Consider the following 18,598-nt stretch of genomic DNA (forward strand, 5'->3'; position numbering starts at 1 on the left):
GATGATAGAAAATTTTCTTGAATAGCTGATTAGTCACATATAGACCTTTGACCTATAAAAGTAAATAATTTGATCAACATATCCCCATTTTCTACTGGAAGTTTTACCATGAAAAATAATAGTTTTTAAATTTGTTAATTCAAATTCAATGAATATTTTAGGTGAACAAGTTTCCTCTATCAGTTTGCTTCTGAACTATTCATTTTGACAACTGCATTTGAGTATCCACTTCCCATGATTCAATATCTGTGCTGTGTGTGATCAGTCACTTAAATCACATAATATTGTCTCTTCTGTCTGATTCTTTGAATTCTATGATGTTATACTAGGTGGAAATTTGGTCCAGTATTCTATATTTAATATTTTTGGAAGTCTATGCTGAGCTGTCAGAGGAGGAAAGGAGTCTTTTGCGAAAAGAATAATTACATACTAATTCCCCCTTTTCTTCCAAAAATTTACTTACTTTAAAATTGTGTGGTTTTATTTAACAAGGTATCATCTGTTTATTGATGTTTGGGTTGTAAGTGTAGGGTACTTTAGCCAGAGTGAAAAAATAATAGGTCTAGGTTAATGACAATTTATAAATAAAGGAATTGAATTCCTGTCAAATTATCCACTCCATCTTTGTTTAAATGTTTTCTCTCATCACCACTCATTGACCAACAAGAGTCTAACTCAGGGATGGGCAAACTACGTCCCGGAGGCCGCATCTGGCCCTCCAGACATTTTAATGCGGCCCTTGAGCTCCCACCGGGGTGTGGGGTTGGGGGCTTGCCCCGTTCCCCGCGTGCTGTGGCTCCATGCGACTCCTGGAAGCAGTGGCATGTCTCTTCTCTGACTCCTACACGTAGAGGCAGCCAGGGGGCTCCGCACGCTGCCCCCACCCCGAGCGCCGCCCTCACAGTTCCCATTGGAGCTGCAGCTAGCCAGAGATGTCAAGAGTAACAAGAAGGGTTTCTTCAGGTATGTTGGCAACAAGAAGAAAGCCAAGGAATGTGTGGGCCCCTTACTGAATGAGGGAGGCAACCTAGTGACAGAGGATGTGGAAAAAGTTAATGTACTCAATGCTTTTTTTGCCTCTGTTTTCACTAACAAGGTCAGCTCCCAGACTGCTGTGCTGGGCATCACAAAATGGGGAAGAGATGGCCAGCCCTCTGTGGAGATAGAGGTGGTTAGGGACTATTTAGAAAAGCTGGACGTGCACAAGTCCATGGGGCCGGACGAGTTGCATCCGAGAGTGCTGAAGGAATTGGCGGCTGTGATTGCACAGCCACTGGCCATTATCTTTGAAAACTCGTGGCGAACCGGGGAAGTCCCGGATGACTGGAAAAAGGCTAATGTAGTGCCAATCTTTAAAAAAGGGAAGAAGGAAGATCCTGGGAACTACAGGCCAGTCAGCCTCACCTCAGTCCCTGGAAAAATCATGGAGCAGGTCCTCAAAGAATCAATCCTGAAGCACTTGCATGAGAGGAAAGTGATCAGGAACAGCCAGCATGGATTCACCAAGGGAAGGTCATGCCTGACTAATCTAATCGCCTTTTATGATGAGATTACTGGTTCTGTGGATGAAGGGAAAGCAGTGGATGTATTGTTTCTTGACTTTAGCAAAGCTTTTGACACGGTCTCCCATAGTATTCTTGTCAGCAAGTTAAGGAAGTATGGGCTGGATGAATGCACTATAAGGTGGGTAGAAAGCTGGCTAGATTGTCGGGCTCAACGGGTAGTGATCAATGGCTCCATGTCTAGTTGGCAGCCGGTATCAAGTGGAGTGCCCCAAGGGTCGGTCCTGGGGCCGGTTTTATTCAATATCTTCATAAATGATCTGGAGGATGGTGTGGATTGCACTCTCAGCAAATTTGCGGATGATACTAAACTGGGAGGAGTGGTAGATACGCTGGAGGGGAGGGATAGGATACAGAAGGACCTAGACCAATTGGAAGATTGGGCCAAAAGGAATCTGATGAGGTTCAATAAGGATAAGTGCAGGGTCCTGCACTTAGGACGGAAGAACCCAATGCACAGCTACAGACTAGGGACCGAATGGCTAGGCAGCAGTTCTGCGGAAAAGGACCTAGGGGTGACAGTGGACGAGAAGCTGGATATGAGTCAGCAGTGTGCCCTTGTTGCCAAGAAGGCCAATGGCATTTTGGGATGTATAAGTAGGGGCATAGCGAGCAGATCGAGGGACGTGATCGTTCCCCTCTATTCGACATTGGTGAGGCCTCATCTGGAGTACTGTGTCCAGTTTTGGGCCCCACACTTCAAGAAGGATGTGGTAAATTGGAGAGAGTCCAGCGAAGGGCAACAAAAATGATTAGGGGACTGGAACACATGAGTTATGAGGAGAGGCTGAGGGAGCTGGGATTGTTTAGCCTGCAGAAGAGAAGAATGAGGGGGGATTTGATAGCTGCTTTCAACTACCTGAAAGGGGGTTCCAAAGAGGATGGCTCTAGACTGTTCTCAATGGTAGCAGATGACAGAACGAGGAGTAATGGTCTCAAGTTGCAGTGGGGGAGGTTTAGATTGGATATTAGGAAAAACTTTTTCACTAAGAGGGTGGTGAAACACTGGAATGAGTTACCTAGGGAGGTGGTAGAATCTCCTTCCTTAGAGGTTTTTAAGGTCAGGCTTGACAAAGCCCTGGCTGGGATGATTTAACTGGGAATTGGTCCTGCTTTGAGCAGGGGGTTGGACTAGATGACCTTCTGGGGTCCCTTCCAACCCTGATATTCTATGATTGGCCAGCAACCACAGCCAATGGGATTTGCAGGGGCAGTGCCTGCTGCCTGGCCACGCCTCTGCATAGGAGCCAGAGGCAGGAGCTGCTTGAAATAAGCATCGCCTGGAGCCTGCACCCCTTACCCCTTCCCGTGCCTCAACCCCCTGCCCCAGCCCTGATCCCACTCCCGCCCTCTGAACCCCTCAGTCCCAGCCTTGAGCACCCTCCTGCACCCCGAACCCCTCATCCCCAGCTCCACCCCAGAGCTCGTACCCCAAGCTGGAGCCCTCCCCCTCCCACACAATCCAACTCCTTTCCCCAGGCCAGAGCCCCCTCCCACATCCTGAACTTCTCATTTCTGGCCCCACCCCAGAGCTCGCAACCCCAGCCAGAGCCCTCACCCCCTCCCGCATCCCAACCCCCAATTTCATGAGCATTCATGGCCCACCATACAATTTCCATACCCAAATGTGGCTCTTGGGCCAAAAGGTTTGCCCACCCCGGTCTAACTACTAACATGGGCTGACATTAACTATGCTCCTGTGACAGTGTGTGATGAGTCAGGAGCTGACTCAGCATCCTGTCACTCAAATCCCCTCCAATATAGGTTAATTGGGACCTAATTGGAAGGTCAATCAACACAGCAGAGCTACTATTCAGGGACTAATTAGAAGGGGAAGAAATCCCAGCAGCTGAGAGCACATAAACTGAGAGGAAGGAAGCCCTGAGAAGAGGGAGAGCTGGCGGAAAGCAGAGCTGGCTGTTCGAGCCCCATTCTATTCCCCAGAAAAAAGTGGGGGAGTTTGCTTTGCTTAGCTTGTAAATATATGTAAATAGCACTACAGGTGGCAGCCTACTGGAACAACAAAATACAACATGGTGGTGGTGGTGAAGGAGACCTGCAGTATTGTGGCCTGTACTTAATCTTGAAGGACCCTCAGGAGACACCCCATGACAGCTAGTTGGAATTTATATAAACTATACTGCAGGCTGCAGCTGCATTCCTTCATGATGGTTAAAGGGAAATCTTCAAGACTACACACATTACTGCCTCAAAATTGCTGAATATGACTATTGGCAGCTGGATACTAAATTATGTAAAAATGAACGTGAACCTGTGTGAAAAATATCAAATAAAAATCCTCTTATAGTTGCAGCCTATTCATCTTAGAGTTCTGGGGATATCCCAAACAATCCCAACCTGTCTTTTGTAACTTAGGTTATAAAAGAAACTCAGTGGGATAAGTGTTATTATACAACCTAATTTGTCTATTACTGTTTTCCTGAGTGCATTCTGTTGGCAGTTTATTAAAATAAGGAATCACTTATGGCCCTTCTGGTGGTTTTGGCCTAGTATTCACCATTCTTGATCCAAATATGTAGTATTTCAGATTTTTCTAAATTACATTTAAAATCACACATCAGCCCATATGAAAAAAGGATCAAATCCTTTAATTTGTATACAGAGAAACAGGTTTTAATTTTGTGTCATCAACAAAGTTAATTGTTCTCTGTCAGGCATGTGCATGCATGCTCTTAATGCAGTGTAAATAAATACCAGCAAAGGTCTGAGCACTGATCACTCTGGGGGACCATACAGCTAATGGTCTTTCAAGCACAGCTCATCCTACATTTAAACTATTTTTGTTTCCTTTTAAGCTATTATCATATCTTAATGTACAGTCTATAATCTGTAGCTGAGATAATCATGTAGAATACTGTCAAAGACTCAACTAAATTTAAAATAGCAATATGCTATTAGAGGACATGAAAGAAAAGTATGAAAATCCATGAGGAACTTTACTAAAATGTCAAAAAACGCATAGAATGGGAAGAGAAATATTTTTATTGGATGAATTTCATTCATGTATTCATCAATACTTATGGTGACAATTTCTGATTTAGTCCACATTGTTAACACATCTGTACATTTTTAAGGTCATTGGGACCTTTTTAAAAAAAGCAAAATGTTTGTTTTTTAAAAACTAATATGAATAGCTTGTTTTGGATTCTTTTTCTGTCTTCCTAGTGGTGCTCAGATATCAAGGTGAAAGGCATTGTAGAAATTCCCAGAGAAATGGACTACCACTGCTTATAACCCAACAAGCACAAAAATTGTCAACCCAAAAACATTTCTGAGGATTCACAAGTGGAGTCAAAGATGGAGTGACGTGGCAGCCCAAGGGAGAGCTTGTTTGCCCTGGGGATTCTCAATGGCTGCCCACTGTAAACTAGATGGAGCATCTACTCAATTATCTCTGCTTTGGACTCATTTCTCTGTTGTTGGGTTTTTTTGGTGGGGAGGAATGTTGTTTGTGCCAGTTTATTGGCCAACAGAGATGAAACAAAACCTTTTGGAAGAGAAACCTTTGAGTACAAACGTTATGTCCCTATATTGGATTTGAGATCTCACTTCTATTATATTAATTTTAAAATATTGTGTTTGCTTATAAATTGGAAATTAGTAAATTTACTATTCATTTGTGGCACCATGGTTTGTAGCATGTCATTAACTCATTTTGATCTGAACCAAATTAATGTCATTGAAAACAATTCTCAAGGATGTCCCTCTAGAAAACACGGCAGAGGTAAAAGCACAGATTCATGGGAGGCCTGCAAGAGTTTCTTAATCACTTGTCATACCTAAACTGAGTATAAGAGTACAGTATATTGTTAACATTTAAATAATAACTACACTGTATCACCTACCATGTCATTCTAGAAGGCAAAACTAAGCAGATTTCACAAAGAAAATTCAGGGACTAATTCTAACTGGTACTGAGCATCGGCAGTTCTCATCAATCTGCATGGGATTTCTGTTTTCCAACCATCACCACTGGCTTGAACAAGTGTTTTATACTGTACTCTATACCTCTCAGGGTCAGGCTGTTAACAAACTGATTTGTTTGCTGGATATTATGGACAAAATTAGTGTTTATATTTTTAAAGGAGCAGGAGAATCTAGTGCACTGAAAAGGATACAGCTGATAAACGTATGAGATGGAAAAGGCACCATAATATCTTACAGCATTCATTTCACAAAAATATTCTTTAGTTACAAAACCTTCTTCAGGTTTCTTACCCATGAGAATTCTTAACAGCCAATAGTTATATTTTACTGTTACTTTTGGCAGCTCCACACACTTCAAAACAAAACAAAAACAAAAACATTCATGGTCTGCAATTTCAAAAATGGAGATAAGCAAGAAACTAAATAACTGATTTGTAATTATTTGTGCAGAAACCCTTCCCAAATACTTTTTCTTGGCCATGGTAATATTTCCTGGCATGCCAAATACTAGGGAATGCCATTCATTCCTGGAACTCTGGAAATGTAACCTCTATGAAGTTGCTAGATAGCATGAGATCATTCCCCAAAGTATTACTTTTGGAAGTGGGTAGGTAAGAAGGAGCTAACTCAAGATGGTGGCAATCACCATTTTTAAACCAGGTAAGTAATCAAAATATTCAACCTGTGTAAATAATCTAAATGGGCAGTGAAAATGCCTTTATCTGAGTCATAGATTTCATGATTCTCCATGCCCAGTTTATCTATAGCTCTTTAAAGAGTTCTAATACTTCATTTTTAAAGGAACAGAATCTTAGTGAATGGATATATAAATATATGTCTTACCTCCTCCCACTGGTGTATGTATCGAATTAATCTCGAAAGTCGTAATAAACGTAACAAGCTGAGGATTTTTGTAAATCTCACAATGCGAAGTGCTCTAGCCGTCTTGTAAACCTCTGAATCCATCCCTTTTTCTACAATGAGAAAAATATAATCCACTGGTATTGATGAGATGAAGTCAACCACAAACCAGCTTTTTAAGTAATTCATTTTGATGACCTTGGGGTCCAATATTATTTCAGAGCTATCTTCATTGACCGTCCCAGTTCTAAAATTCATGATCAAGTCCAACAGAAAAACAGTGTCTGATGCCACATTGAAAATAATCCATGGTGTTGTTGTTTGTTCTGTAAAGAATGTGATTCCAACTGGTATGATGACAAGATTTCCAACCATCATTATAAGCATTATTAAGTCCCAGTAAAACCTACAGGAAATAAAAACAACAAATAGAATTATTGATGTAATTATAAAATAAAAAACATCAATTTAATGTTGAGTATCTATGCTGTAAGCCCTTTGAGACCAGGTTCTTGTCTTTGCATCTGTCTGTAAAGAACCTGGCACACTGTAGGCAATGTACAAATCAGTGGCAGCTTTGCCTAAGAGAGGACTACACAATGAGACCCATATAGAATATTATCTTCTCTGTGTATTTTATTTATTCTATTAAGACTATGAGAGTTCTTTCATAGAATCATAGAATCATAGAATATCAGGGTTGGAAGGGACCCCAGAAGGTCATCTAGTCCAACCCCCTGCTCAAAGCAGGACCAATTCCCAGTTAAATCATCCCAGCCAGGGCTTTGTCAAGCCTGACCTTAAAAACCTCTAAGGAAGGAGATTCTACCACCTCCCTAGGTAACGCATTCCAGTGTTTCACCACCCTCTTAGTGAAAAAGTTTTTCCTAATATCCAATCTAAACCTCCCCCACTGCAACTTGAGACCATTACTCCTCGTTCTGTCATCTGCTACCATTGAGAACAGTCTAGAGCCATCCTCTTTGGAACCCCCTTTCAGGTAGTTGAAAGCAGCTATCAAATCCCCCCTCATTCTTCTCTTCTGCAGGCTAAACAATCCCAGCTCCCTCAGCCTCTCCTCATAACTCATGTGTTCCAGTCCCCTAATCATTTTTGTTGCCCTTTGCTGGACTCTCTCCAATTTATCCACATCCTTCTTGAAGTGTGGGGCCCAAAACTGGACACAGTACTCCAGATGAGGCCTCACCAATGTCGAATAGAGGGGAACAATCACGTCCCTCGATCTGCTCGCTATGCCCCTACTTATACATCCCAAAATGCCATTGGCCTTCTTGGCAACAAGGGCACACTGCTGACTCATATCCAGCTTCTCGTCCACTGTCACCCCTAGGTCCTTTTCCGCAGAACTGCTGCCTAGCCATTCGGTCCCTAGTCTGTAGCTGTGCATTGGGTTCTTCCGTCCTAAGTGCAGGACCCTGCACTTATCCTTATTGAACCTCATCAGATTCCTTTTGGCCCAATCTTCCAATTGGTCTAGGTCCTTCTGTATCCTATCCCTCCCCTCCAGCGTATCTACCACTCCTCCCAGTTTAGTATCATCCGCAAATTTGCTGAGAGTGCAATCCACACCATCCTCCAGATCATTTATGAAGATATTGAATAAAACCGGCCCCAGGACCGACCCTTGGGGCACTCCACTTGATACCGGCTGCCAACTAGACATGGAGCCATTGATCACTACCTGTTGAGCCCGACAATCTAGCCAGCTTTCTACCCACCTTATAGTGCATTCATCCAGCCCATACTTCCTTAACTTGCTGACAAGAATACTATGGGAGACCGTGTCAAAAGCTTTGCTAAAGTCAAGAAACAATACATCCACTGCTTTCCCTTCATCCACAGAACCAGTAATCTCATCATAAAAGGCGATTAGATTAGTCAGGCATGACCTTCCCTTGGTGAATCCATGCTGGCTGTTCCTGATCACTTTCCTCTCATGCAAGTGCTTCAGGATTGATTCTTTGAGGACCTGCTCCATGATTTTTCCAGGGACTGAGGTGAGGCTGACTGGCCTGTAGTTCCCAGGATCTTCCTTCTTCCCTTTTTTAAAGATTGGCACTACATTAGCCTTTTTCCAGTCATCCAGGACTTCCCCGGTTCGCCACGAGTTTTCAAAGATAAAGTTTTCTTTTTAGCCATTTGAAATATGCACAATCACTGCAAAGACTAATCATTATATAAACATTACACAATCTGCCTACTGGTGATTGGCATCTGGGATAAATGCAGGATTGTGACAAGACATTAGTTTATTCCCTCCATGGCATATCTGAAAGGTGAATATGTGATTCAGTAGATGTCCCCAGACTTCCTGTCAAAACCTATCAGAATGTTTACATAAAAAGTACTGATGCCTGATATCAATCATGAATGCTTTAGCAAGCTAATGAAGTTTTTTCTTGCCTTACATCCAAATGAAAACCCAAAATCTAGCAGATAACACACTAAGTATGTCCATGCCATAACTGCACTGGAATAAAACAGTAAACCCAGAAGCAAAAATAAAACCCAAACAACAACATCCAAATCCTCACCCATTTTTTCAACCTGAACAAAACTATCTTTTGTAAGGTACTAAAATGTTTGGATAGTAGAGCTGGGAAAAATACTTTTGGAAAATAATGTATTCACTCTAAAATACAGCATTGGTCAACCAGAAACCATGAATGAATTTATGTGGAGTTCACCTAATACTTTTGGCCAGACTGAAAAGTTTTGGAAATGTCAAAATGGAACATTTTGTTTTGATCCAACTTGAAAATTTTCCTTTCAATTTTGGGCATTTTGATGAAAAAGCGAAGTAAGGTGATAATCACAAAATGGCCTGGGGACAGGGAAGAGAAGAAGGAAGCCTCCCTTCTAACCTTTATCCTGGCGGTTAGGGAACACAGGACACTGGGATATTCTAATATGGGTTGTTCTCAATCTCTCCTGTTGAAGCTGTCACATTTTGCCAACTCTGTCTGCATATCTATTCAAAGGACACCGTCATAGAACTTAACCATGTCAGCCACACCATGAGGGGCTGGTTCACCTGCACATCTACCAATGTGATATATGCCATCATGTGCCAGCAATGCCCCTCTGCCATGTACATTGGCCAAACCGGACAGTCTCTACGCAAAAGAATAAATGGACACAAATCTGATATCAGGAATTATAATATTCAAAAACCAGTAGGAGAACACTTCAATCTCCCTGGACACTCAATAACAGATTTAAAAGTGGCAATTCTTCAACAAAAAACTTCAAAAATAGACTCCAAAGAGAAACTGCCGAATTGGAATTAATTTGCAGACTGGACACCATCAAACTAGGCCTGAATAAAGACTGGGAGTGGATGGGTCATTACAAAAACTAATTTCCCCATACTAATTTCCCCCTACTGTTACTCACACCTTCTTGTCAACTGTTTGAAATGGGCCACCCCTATTACCACTACAAAAGTGATTTTTCCTCCCTTGGTATTCTACTGTTGAATTGTCTCGTTATCCCTGATTGTAGTGTATCAGTCTCAAATCTCTAACGTTTACTGCAGAAATGGGGAGTCAGGCTGGTAACCTGCCATACAGAACATGCACCCATTGGGATGAGGATGGAAGGGCTTCAGGCTGGGACTTTAAGTAGAGGGCTGCATGACTTCCCAATGGACACAACTCAAGGGAAGGTAGGCTTTGTAACAAAGGGGACAGAAATTGGAAAGGAATAGTACCACTTCTTAAGGAACATAAGAACAGCCATACTGGGTCAGATCAATGGTCCATCTAACCCAGTATCCCGGCTATGACAGTGGCCAGTGCAAGACGGTCCAGAGGGAATGTACATAAGAGGGCAATTTTGAGTAATCCATCCCCTGTCATCCAGTACCAACTTGTGGCAGTTGGATGGTAGGGACAACTGGAGCATGGGGATGTGGGACCTATCCTCCAAGAACTTATCTAATTCTTTCTTTTAACCTAGTTATACTTTTGGCCTTCACAACATACATTGGAAAAAAGTTAAACAGGTTGACCATGTGTTATGTGAAGAAGTACTGCCTTTTGTTTGTTTTAAATTTGCTGCCTATTAATTTAATACATTATACAGAGGCAGAAGACAAATGATGTAACTTCTTACACAACGGACTAAAAACAACTAGCAAATGCACTATAGAGCAACCAGAAAGATTCCATATACTAAAAATCTTTGCTCCAACAGAAGTCAAAAGAGATTAGTCTTTATTATCAAAATATCTTTAAAATGAAATGCAAAAGTTCACACAGAACAGACTCTTGCAAGTAATTCCCTATCTATTTCATGCACTCTTATTTCTTTCTGGTGCATTTGAAACCTTGCTGCAAACAAAGAGTGAAAGCAAAACTTACAAAATTTTCCCATTTTTTCCAGACAAATTTTGTGGCTCCAATCTGATTAACACCTCGATAACACTGTTGGTAGGCTGCACACTCATTGGAGTAAATGCGTAACAGTCCATTATCAAGACTAGTACAAACGATCTTGAGTTTATACAACAATAGGGTTGTTGGACATGCTAAAACTGCCGCATAGATGAGAAAGCTGTTCTACTTCCACATACAATAGTGCTATAGCCCATAATTACCATCCCTGCAATCACTTCTACAAAATTATCTCCCAAAGTGATTTAACTGCTTTGAGAGCATTTATGAACATCGCCAAGAAATCCTGAAAACTGTTGGAAGAGAACTAGAATAATCACATAGCACAAGCACATTTGCCCATGGTTCACTTCTAAATAAGCCATTGCTTGACTTCTAATTGACTTGGAAGTTTAAGAGCCACAAGAAGTAGTTATATAACTAAGACTAACCGAGCCAAACACCAACCAGACAAAACCCAGAATGCTGAATGGAGAAATTTCATTCCAGAACAATCCAATGTATAAATGGATTAATTATACATTGTGATTATGCAGACCACTATGCTCTTCCTTGCACTGAATGTCAGCAAAAAGTTATATTAAAATCAGAGTTTATAGAACAAAATAAGATCAAAAAGCTAGACTATAGGATTGTATCAAAGTTCTGAATATTTTTTATTCCACAAACAACAGACTGGATTTCTACATAGAATGTCTCCGCAGACATGCACGGGCTGAAATTGTAGAAAAGCAGCATCACTTGCCCCATAACCTCAGCCGTGCAGAACACAATGCCATCCACGGCTTCAGAAACAACTCTGACATCATAATCAAAAAGGCTGACAAAGGAGGTGCTGTCGTCATCATGAATAGGTTGGAATATGAACAAGAGGCTGCTAGGCAGCTCTCCAGCACCACTTTCTACAAGCCATTACCCTCTGATCCCACTGAGGGTTACCAAAAGAAACTACACTATTTGCTCAAGAAACTCCCTGAAAAAGGACAAGAACAAATCCGCACAGACACACCCCTGGAACCCCGACCTGGGGTATTCTATCATGCTACCCAAGATCCATAAACCTGGAAATCCTGGACGCCCCATCATCTCAGGCATTGGCACCCTGACAGCAGGATTGTCTGGCTATGTAGACTCCATCCTCAGGTCCTACGCTACCAGCACTCCCAGTTATCTTTGAGACACCACTGACTTCCTGAGGAAACTACACTCCATCAGTGATCTTCCTGAAAACACCATCCTAGCCACTATGGATGTAGAAGCCCTCTGCACCAACATTCCACACAAAGATGGACTACAAGCCATCAGGAACAGTATCCCCGATAATGTCACGGTAAACCTGGTGGCTGAACTTTGTGACTTTGTCCTCACCCATAACTATTTCACATTTGGGGACAATGTATACCTTCAAATCAGCGGCACTGCTATGGGTACCCGCATGGACCCACAGTATGCCAACATTTTTATGGCTGACTTAGAACAACGCTTCCTCAGCTCTCGTCCCCTAATGCCCCTACTCTACTTGCGCTATATTGATGACATCTTTATCATCTGGACCCATGGAAAAGAAGCCCTTGAGGAATTCCACCATGATTTCAACAATTTCAATCCCACCATCAACCTCAGCCTGGAGCAGTCCACACAAGAGCTCCACTTCCTGGACACTACAGTGCTAATAAGCGATGGTCACATAAACACCACCCTATACCGGAAACCTACTGACCGCTATTCCTACCTACATGCCTCCATCTTTCACCCAGATCACACCACACAATCCATTGTCTACAGCCAAGCTCTAAGATACAACCGCATTTGCTCCAACCCCTCAGACAGAGACAAACACCTACAAGATCTCTATCAGGCATTCTTACAACTACGATACCCACCTGCTGAAGTGAAGAAACAGATTGACAGAGCCAGAAGAGTACCAGAAGTCACCTACTACAGGACAGGCCCAACAAAGAAAATAACAGAACTCCACTAGCCATCACCTTCAGCCCCCAACTAAAGCCTCTCCAAAGCATCATCAAGGATCTACAACCTATCCTGAAAGATGACCCATCACTCTCACAGATCTTGGGAGACAGGCCAGTCCTTGCTTACAGACAGCCCCCCAACCTGAAGCAAATGCTCACCAGCAACCACACACCACACAACAAAACCACTAACCCAGGAACCTTTCCTTGCAACAAAGCCCGTTGCCAACTGTGTCCACATATCTATTCAGGGGACACCATCATAGGGCCTAATCACATCAGCCAAACTATCAGAGGCTCGTTCACCTGCACATCTACCAATGTGATAATGCCATCATGTGCCAGCAATGCCCCTCTGCCATGTACATTGGTCAAACTGGCCAGTCTCTGTGTAAAAGAATGGACACAAATCAGATGTCAAGAATTTTAACATGCAAATACCAGTCGGAGAACACATCAATCTCTCTGGTCACTCGATTACAGACCTAAAAGTTGCAATTCTTCAACAAAAACACTTCAAAAACAGACTCCAATGAGAGGCTGCTGAATTGGAATTAATTTGCAAACTGGATACAATTAACTTAGGCTTGAATAGAGACTGGGAGTGGATGGTCATTACACAAAGTAAAACTATTTCCCCATGTTTATTTCCCCCCACCACCCCCCACTGTTCCTCAGACGTTCTTGTCAACTGCTGGAAATGGCCCACCTTGATTATCACTACAAAAGGTTTATTTTATTTTCTCCCCCCACTCTCCTGCTGGTAATAGCTCATCTTAAGTGATCACTCTCCTTACAGTGTGTATAATAACACCCATTGTTTCATGTTCTCTGTGTATATAAATCTCCCCACTGTATTTTCCACTGAATGCATCCGATGAAGTGAGCTGTAGCTCACGAAAGCTTATGCTCAAATAAATTGGTTAGTCTCTGAGGTGCCACAAGTACTCCTTTTCTTTTTGCGAATACAGACTAACACGGCTGCTACTCTGAAACAAAATATAATGTTATCTGATTAGTTCGTCATCAATTTTCTTAATATCTCATTTTGAAAGAATTCATTTTTCCTTTAGAAAATTCTCTAGTTATCCTTCTATTTGTACTGTATTGTGTATCTTCCTCTCAGGACAGATGGGCTGGATGGACCTGCCCCCTGCATCTAGGGTCATAGATTCTAAGGCCAAAAGGGACCATTGTGATCATCAGTGTGACCTCCTGTATAGCACAGGCCATGGAGCTTCCCCAAAATAATTCCTAGAGCAGATCTTTTAGAAAAGCATCCAATCTTGATTTTAAAATGGTCAGTGATAAAGAATCCACTGTGACCCTTGGTAAATTGTTCCAATGGTTAATTCATCATCATCATCATTATGCCTCTGGCGCTTAGGGTAGTGACGAAGCTCCTCCACTGCTGTCTGTTTCTGGCAAGTCTTTCAATGGTTCCCCAGCTGTGCCCCAGGCTTTTCAGCTCGGCTTCCACAGCTCTTAGCCATGTTGTTTTCGGGCAGCCTCGTTTTCACTTGCCTTCAGGTGTCCATCTTATTGCTACTCTGGTGATGGAATCAGTTTCCATCCAAAGCACATGACCGATCAATCTCCAACGCTTCCTGGCAATGATGGTGCTCAGATCCTCTTGGCTGCACTGTGTCAATAGATATTGGTTTGAGATTGTTCTTGGCCAAAAAATATGGAGGATTTTTCTGAAGCAGGTTGTATGGAATGAAGACAGTTTGGACATGTTATACTTTCTTATGGGTAATTACCCTCAGTCAAAAATGTACACCTTATTTACAAGCTGAATTTGTCTAGCTTCAACTTCCACTTGCTGGATCATGTCATACCGTTCTCTGCCAGATGGACTTCTTCAGTTATAAAATTTGTTTTCCCTGGCTAGGTACTTATAGACTGCAGACAACTGACTGGGAGTCAGGGAGGGAAATGAGTGGGGAGGGACTGAGATTGGCCCAGCAGCTGGGGGAGGAGGAGAAACAGACCAGCTGAACAAGGAGACTGGGAGTAGAAACCATTGTAGGGAGAAGGGAAACAGATGTTTCAAAAAGTCAGGGTGCAAGGGAAGAACTGGGACTGACTGGACAGCGAGACAAGCAGCCAAACATATAACAGATGTTAGTTTCATTGCCTAAAGCACTACTGGATGTTGACCAGACACTATGGTGATGAGCATGGTATAAAACCACATAGGGAATAAAATAAACTGTGGAGGTGGAAGGAATAAGGGTGGCGTAGACAAACTGGACAAGATGCACGGGGAAGGGAAAGGGGAGACAATGGTGGGTGGGAGAAGGGGAGAGAAAAAGAAAAACATTAGATTGCAGGGCTAGGAGGACTAGGACTAGCTGAGCAAGGACAAGGAGCCTGTGATGGTGGAAGAGATTGGGGCTCATGGCTTGTCTACCGGTTAAGTTGATGTAACCTATGTCACTCAGGAGTTGAAAAACCACCCCCCTAGTGGAGTATTGTCATAAATCTGTGTTTATACCGTGCTATGTTGGTGGGAATCACTCTCTGCCGATATAGCTTCTGCCTCTCATTGAGGTGGAGTAATTACGTCGATGGGAGAGTACTCTCCCGCAAACGTAGCATGTCTTCACCGACGCTCTGCATTGGTGCTAATGTAGCACAGTAGTGAAGACAATCCCTTAGACATGAAGCTCAGAGGGGGAGACTAGGACTGGCTGGGCAAGGAGACCGGAAGAGCCTGAAGAGTGCAGACTGGAATGGTGATAACAGTAACTCCCTTCCTTTGAACCATAATTTTCAATTCATGTGCACTGTGAGGAATGATCCCAATTTTTAAATTTTACATGCATTTATCATCCCAGAAACTAAATAGCCTGATTTCTAAATCAGTGGGAGTTCTAATATTTCATAGTCAAATTTTCATAAGAAAGTCACAAAATAAATTGTATGACTTTTCAGTTATGAAAGGAGTTATTTTAAATAGAAAAAATATAAAACTAGGTGAGTCATAGTTGTTACTAAAGTGTTTTCTGTTTTATTTTAATATATGAATTTTGCTTTTAATTACATCTCTTCCATTACAGATTGCTAAACCTCTTTACTTACAGTCACGCTACTCTACATTCACTGATGATATAGTGCTTTTGATACCTCTGGAATCTACTGAAGCTTTGTTGGTTTATTTATTGCCACAGGACATCCTAGTTAAGATGAAGAGTCAGTTTAAAATGCATGCCTACCCAATAGTGATTAAGAATTAATTAGCATTACTTAATGTTTGTACAGAGCTTTGCATTGCAAAGCAGTATATGAGCTCTATGTAGCATTTTGTTCTCTACCTATTCAACTAGCCTGGGGGAAACTGAATTTTATTTTAAAATCATTTCAACTGTCACTTATTTTAGTTGTTGCAGAGACCCTGCTTATTCCATACATATTTGGGGAAAAAGTTACTCAGGTTTGTTTTTCCCTTCAGTATTCCACTGTCTTGAAGCATGGGGAATAATGAGCGCTTCAGCAAGGCACAATGTCCTTGATTATATTTATTTTCAATCTATGATTTCTTCTTTAAGGCACTTCCAGGCTGATCTAACATAAATTGTCAGTGGGCTCACAACTCCAGTATGCATCTCTCAACTGGAAAAGGGTTGGTGTGACTTGAGGCTACACAGCAAACTGGGGTTTTCCTACAATCAGACTGCTCTGAATTCCATACAATAGCAGAATATTGTGGATGCAAGACTTTGTTCGGATTTAGCAGGTGCAATATCTCAGAAGTATACAGTGGGAATATCTCCCCTAATTTTAAGATTAAGGTCCTTGGGGCCTGAATATTTATAATGTAAGGCTTTCCAAATGAGGGTGTTGCATCAATATGTGCCTTTTTTTTGCCTGTATAACCATGTAAACATATTAGTATTACCCTTGCTCCTTCTCCTTAGGCTCGTGCTGTTCATTACAGTCCCTTGTTGTTCCATTTTGCTTCAGAGAAGGTTTTTCGCATGAGTGGGTGGGTGAGATTCTGTGGCCTGCATTGTGCAGGAGGTCGGACTAGATGATCATAATGGTCACTTCTGACCTTAGTATCTATGAATCTATGAAGCCTCACTGAGCTCTACACAGGTAGATCAGCACAAAACCCACATGGTCCACCAGCCTGAAGCTCAGTAACTAAGTTCTTCAGGTCAGGAACAGTGTTTCATATGTCTGTGCAGAGCTTAGTGCAGTGAAGCTCCATTCCTCAATAGGTCCTTTGCAGACTACTTCAATACCAAATAATAATGGAATTTTCCTGGCTGTTTTTAAAATAAGTGTGCAACTATTTGCTAGAAAGCAGTAAAGTGCTCTATCCTGAAAAATGTGTTCAACCAGTGAGGCTAGAGCTATTGCCTCATTTCATATGCATATTCACAATAGCCAGTACAGCAAGGCAGAACTCCTTCAGAGCTCTGCCTCTTTCCAACACATATCTTTGTCATCAGCATTGCCACAAGTCACATTCCATGTCATTAATGGAAATGACATTTACTTTTTTAAAATAAATGTATGTATCTTTACAGTAGAACATCCAGATCCATTTATAAAAAGGAAATTTGCATTCAACTTGTATATGTGTGCATTAACAGTTCACATAGAAAGTTGGCAGATCACTAGTTATAACAAGCGTGTATGCACAAAATGCATTTTAAAACCATTGTAATTTGGCTACATGAAAACTGATGTTACCTGAACCCTGAAAGGCACATTTCTGACCTACATGCTATGTCCTTGACAAACTTTGTTTCTCTCTTGTCCCATTCACACAACTGAACTCTTCAAAATAATGTCACACAAAAATGTGTGTCAAAAAAATGTCACACACAAGTACTCCTTTTCTTTTTGCGAATACAGACTAACACGGCTGTTACTCTGAAACCACACAAAAAAGTGTAATTACACAACCGTGTTTTCCTCCCCAAAATGAAAAAGAAATCACTTTACAGCTGAGAAGAAATATGCCAGTTTTCAGGGTGAGAGGCAGAAGATTGATAGAGTTCTAAGTATCTGAAAAGAATCCTCAAGAATGAAAACTTGCTCAACATTAACTACATGCTCCACCTATAAATATTTATCAATATAAAATCAAAACCCAATATAATATAAAGAGAATTATTTAACAGTCTACTTCACCAGCAAGATTTATATTTTGGTTGAATGTTTTATTCTCCACTATCCACTTTGAAGTGTCATAGTACAGAAATTCTTTCTGATCTTTGAGAGTTCAGACAAAGTATTTCCTACTCTTAAGTGACTTTGCCCAGCACCGGTACTTGCTCTTCACATCATCAACCCAAAGTATGGGTTAAGAGCGACAAAGAAAAGTGTTTGCCTGCAAGTAAAGTTGCCTATAGCCGTAACCACTGATAAGCTGCTAGAATTAGCACTCATAGAAGTTTCAATCACAGACTTATGATCTGAAAATATAATCATGAAAAGTAAAAGTAAAATTATTTCTAACAGTTAAAACTATTATTGTTTTGACAAACTAGAAGGAAACTTCTCTTAATGTACTAGGTTGAAAAAACACGAGTTAAAGTCTATTTTCACTTTTCAGCCAGGTTCACTTTAAATTCAGTTGACTAAATATAATGAACATGGATCTTTCTTTGAGCAGAAGAGATTTTATTTGAGAGATTTGGGAAAACATTTTTAGTCAGATGTTAATGTTCCTTAAGAAAGATAGGTTTAAGTTTTTAAGAGAAGAAATGTTAATTTGCTTTAATCCATATAGTATATAGACTGTCAGTTATGAACAATTCAAACAGACAGGCAGGGATTTATGCTGAAACCCACTATTAACTAAAACATCCAGTTA

General features: G+C 41.4%; 1 protein-coding gene across 3 annotated transcripts in view; it reads right to left on the bottom strand.

The window, feature by feature from the left end:
• HCN1 (hyperpolarization activated cyclic nucleotide gated potassium channel 1) overlaps window positions 1-18,598 on the bottom strand; it is a 315,989-nt gene that overhangs the window by 284,496 nt on the left and 12,895 nt on the right. For all 3 annotated transcript variants that reach the window (XM_073343906.1, XM_073343905.1, XM_073343907.1), the window contains exon 2: window positions 6,354-6,777. In XM_073343906.1, the coding sequence (XP_073200007.1) occupies window positions 6,354-6,777 (424 nt within the window). The remainder of the gene's footprint in view (window positions 1-6,353; window positions 6,778-18,598) is intronic.

The sequence above is a fragment of the Lepidochelys kempii genome, chromosome 5 (assembly GCF_965140265.1).
Source record: "Lepidochelys kempii isolate rLepKem1 chromosome 5, rLepKem1.hap2, whole genome shotgun sequence".
NCBI classification, from domain to species: domain Eukaryota; kingdom Metazoa; phylum Chordata; order Testudines; family Cheloniidae; genus Lepidochelys; species Lepidochelys kempii.